The sequence below is a fragment of the Mandrillus leucophaeus genome, unplaced genomic scaffold (assembly GCF_000951045.1).
Source record: "Mandrillus leucophaeus isolate KB7577 unplaced genomic scaffold, Mleu.le_1.0 Scaffold3, whole genome shotgun sequence".
NCBI classification, from domain to species: Eukaryota; Metazoa; Chordata; class Mammalia; order Primates; family Cercopithecidae; genus Mandrillus; species Mandrillus leucophaeus.
Genome location: NW_012103142.1, coordinates 373,154 through 377,286, shown reverse-complemented (window position 1 = coordinate 377,286; position 4,133 = coordinate 373,154). Strand labels below are relative to the sequence as shown.

Genomic DNA, 4,133 nt, shown 5'->3' with positions numbered 1-4,133 from the left:
CTTTCCATGGGTGAGGACAGCTATGGCCTTAGGAAGAGCGAACCCTCTATAAGGCATGGGGCTGCCAGGGTTCGGCCCTCTCTCCCTGACTCCCAGCTTTGATCCTCAGAGGAGCAGGTAGCCCGGGACACAGAGGAGGTTTTCCGCAGCTACGTTTTTTACCGCCATCAGCAGGAACAGGAGGCTGAAGGGGCGGCTGCCCCTGCTGATCCAGAGATGGACACCTTGCCCCTGCAACCTAGCAGGTAAGTTACAACCACTGGGCCCACAAGGACATCTTCAGGGAGGCAGTGGCTCGCACGGGTCTCTGTGCAGGTCCTGGGAGCTGGGGAGACCTGAGGGGTCTTGCCCTTCTCTCATGATTGCTCCTCTTTCACGTTGGGCTCCCACCCCGATCCAGGGCCTTGTATCCTTTTTAGCCCATGCCTGCCCCTTGTCCCAGAGGCCAACACTCATGTCTTAGAACATTGTCAGGGACCTCCAAGAAGGGGTGCACAGGGCCATGGACAGCTCAGGCAGAACCCCTCTGCCACGAGCCAAGGCCTGGCCCTGACTGCCTGGTTACCCGCTCACCTGCCTGCCTCCTGCTCCTACAGCACCATGGGGCAGGTGGGACGGCAGCTCGCCATCATCGGGGACGACATCAACCGACGCTATGACTCAGAGTTCCAGACCATGCTGCAGCAGCTGCAGCCCACGGCAGAGAACGCCTATGAGTACTTCACCAAGATTGCCTCCAGGTACCCCTGCCGGCTCCAGTCACTCCTCTGTCCTGTCACAACCACACCATACCCTGCCTGCATGATGCGCTCCTGGCATGGGGAGATGCCTTCTGTCAGTGTCCAGTGTCTGCTGTGAACTCACATGTGGTCTCGGCCCCCTGTTTTTCTCTCTCGGGGTCCCAGACTCGTCTTGTGGGCATTAGCTCACAGCTCTTTTGATCTCTGACTCCAAGGACTTGACTGGTTAGATCAGGACTCTAGAGGGGGCCGGAGGTGGGGATGTCGCCCACAGCTCCCCGGCCCAGCTGGGACACAGCTATCCTTCATGGTTCCAATTTGACACCACATATCACACTGAAGATGGTAAGGGTGCTAACCTCTGCCAGGTCCTAGAAATGGCTCCTAGTTGCTATAATCTGGCATCCAAGTGGTTAAAGACACCAAATATTTGGGTGTAAATCCAAGCTTTGCCCCTTCTGCCTTTGTGAAACTTCCTAGCCCTTAGTCTCCTGGTTTGTAAAATAGGGAAAATATGCCTAGCTCAGTGTCCTCCTTACAAAGTGTTAGCCATTGCTACCACCAGAGTTAGGGAGGTCAGTGTCGGGGTAGATTGAAGCGGGAGGTGAAGGTAGGAGTGATGGATTTTAGAATTAGTGCTCAGAGCTGAAATATCCAGCCCGTGAACTTAGAGGCCAGCCTTCATACCACTGTGATGACAGGAACTACCCTAATCTTCTCTGTCCTTTTCTCTCTGCCATCTCTCGGGCTGCCAGGCCAGCAGCAACACCCACAGGTAATCTCCCCGCGGATTCCATCCACTCGCTCTGTCCTCTGCCCTCTCTGTGCCCCACTGCACCTGAGCGTACACCCCAGCAGTGGCATCCAGCTCATCTGGCCCTGAGCTTTCTCCTTTCGCAGAGACCCAGGTTGTTCCCAAATACAGGCCAGGCTGGGGCAGCCTCTGTGGCCTTAATTCACAACTAAGCTATATTTAGTTTTTCAGCTGGGAGAGGGGTGGGAGAGGCCAGGCAGGCTGAAGGGCTCCCTGGGGGCTCTCCACCAACGGTATGGGATGCTCTACCCACAGCCTGTTTGAGAGTGGCATCAACTGGGGCCGTGTGGTGGCTCTTCTGGGCTTCGGCTACCGTCTGGCCCTACACGTCTACCAGCACGGCCTGACTGGCTTCCTGGGCCAGGTGACCCGCTTCGTGGTCGACTTCATGCTGCATCACTGCATTGCCCGGTGGATTGCACAGAGGGGTGGCTGGGTGAGTATCCAAGGATTGCAATGTCCTCCCTGCTGTTGGGGCTGCCCCTCTCTCAGGCCCCGCCCCTTCCCTGGGTGCCTGTATTTTCTGCCAGCCTCTCTGTGACCACCTTGTTTCTCCCGGCAGGTGGCAGCCCTGAACTTGGGCAATGGTCCCATCCTGAACGTGCTGGTGGTTCTGGGTGTGGTTCTGTTGGGCCAGTTTGTGGTACGAAGATTCTTCAAATCATGACTCCCAAGGGTGCCCTTTGGGGTCCCAGCTCAGACTCCTGCCTGGACTTAAGCCAAGTTTTTGCCTTCTCCGCTCCCTTGCAGGGGTCCCCCCTCAAGAGTACAGAAGCTTTAGCAAGTGTGCACTCCAGCTTCGGAGGTCCCCTGTGTGGGGGCCAGTCAGGCTGCAGAGGCGCCTCAACGTTGCATGGTGCTAGTGGGCCCTCTCTGGGCCCAGGGGCCGTGGCCTCCTCCCTCGGCTCTCTGGGACCTCCTTAGCCCTGTCTGCTAGGAGCTGGGGAGACTGATAACTTGGGGAGGCAAGAGACTGGGAGCCACTTCTCCCCAAAAAGTGTTTCATGGTTTTAGCTTTTTATAATACCCTGTGAGAGCTATTCCCACCATTCTACCTGAGGCCAGGACGTCTAGGGTGTGGCGGTTGGTGGGTATACCCTATGTTCCCCAGGATTCAGCTGTTATGGAAGATCAGAGCCTAAGAGCTGGGACTGGGACTTGAGCCTGGTCCTGGCCCTCCCTAAGCATCGTGTGTCCCAGGAGCAGGACCTACTAGGAGAGGGGGGCCAAGGTCCTGCCCAACTCTCCCCCTGCTCCCATTCCTCCCTCCGACCATACTGCCTTTGCAGTTGGACTCTCAGGGATTCTGGGCTTGGGGTGTGGGGTGGGGTGGAGTCGCAGACCAGAGCTGTCTGAACTTAGGTGTCAGAAGCCTCCAAGCCTGCCTCTCAAGGTCCTCTCAGTTCTCTCCCTTCCTCTCGCCTTATAGACACTTGTCCCAACCCATTCACTACAGGTGAAGGACCTCACCCCCATCCCTGGGGGCCTTGGTTCAGTGGCCTGCTAAGGCCCCCCCTTGCCCAGACTACAGGGCTTAGGACTTGGTTTGTTATTTCAGGGAAAAGGAGTAGGGAGTTCATCTAGAGGGTTTTAAGTGGGAGGACTATCAACACCACTAGGAATCCCAGAGGTGGGATCCTCCCTCATGGCTCTGGCACAGTGTAATCCAGGGGTGTAGATGGGGGAACTGTGAATACTTGAACTCTGTCCCCTCACCCTCCATGCTCGTCACCTGTTTAGGTCTCTCCTCAGGGTGGGGGTGAGAGTGCCTTCTCTACTGGGCACAGCCTAGGGTCTCGTGGGAGAAGAGGGAGAAGTTCTTGATTCAGCCAAATGCGGGGAGGGGGGGGGCAGATAGAGCCCATAGGCCACCCCCTATCCTCTGAGTGTTTGGAAATAAACTGTGCAATCCCCTCACCCTGACTTAGTAGTTTTTGTATTCTCTGCTACCCCTCTTTGCATCAGGCCAGACTGTGGGAACCTGCGCGTGCCTGGCACGCTTCTGGCTTATTACTGAAAAAACCTCACACTAGGCCCCCAGAATCCCATAGAGATCTGAGTATGGTTCTGCAGCCCCCAGCCCGATGGAAGGCCTCGGCCCCTCCCCATGCACTTCCTTCATCTCTTTGGGTTTCATGCAGTTTCCCACCCTTTAGGGAATCTGGAAGATCCTTTAGCTACGGAGCTGGTGGAGCAGCTGCACATATCTGAGGACCCCCACAGGCCACCTCAGACCTGGGCTGAATTCTTCTCCCAGCCTGGGGTTACCACCCACGCTGGTCCAAAAGGCCCTTCTCCCCCACATTTAGCTCTGCCTGGGACACAATGTCCCAGCTCCCCCTTCATGATGTCTCCACAGTCAGCACACACGCAGGGCTTTCATTCTAGTTTTATGCTGCTTGGGAGTCCCTATGGGGACGCAGCCAGGGGTGATAAAAATAACAAGCATGGGGGCGTTGAAATGTTCCAAAATCTACAGTCTTTCCAGTCCTGGGCACCCTGGTCTGTGTTTCTGACGCCCTTCCAGAACGGTCACATGCAAGTCCAAGAGAACTCGTGAGCTTTACTTTCACCCTTCT

The 4,133-nt window shown here is 56.3% G+C and overlaps 1 protein-coding gene across 4 annotated transcripts in view; it reads left to right on the top strand.

Moving 5' to 3' along the window:
- BAK1 (BCL2-antagonist/killer 1) overlaps positions 1-3,477 on the top strand; it is a 27,434-nt gene extending 23,957 nt beyond the window's left edge. The window contains exons 3-6 of one of the 4 annotated variants that reach the window (XM_011986482.1): positions 110-245; positions 597-740; positions 1,810-1,990; positions 2,117-3,477. In XM_011986482.1, the coding sequence (XP_011841872.1) occupies positions 110-245; positions 597-740; positions 1,810-1,990; positions 2,117-2,221 (566 nt within the window). In that variant the 3' untranslated portion in view covers positions 2,222-3,477. Of the gene's footprint in view, positions 1-109; positions 246-596; positions 741-1,809; positions 2,013-2,116 lie in introns of all 4 variants that reach the window. The other 3 variants (XM_011986481.1, XM_011986484.1, XM_011986483.1) reach the window with 3 other exon arrangements.
- Positions 3,478-4,133: the final 656 nt, after the last annotated feature.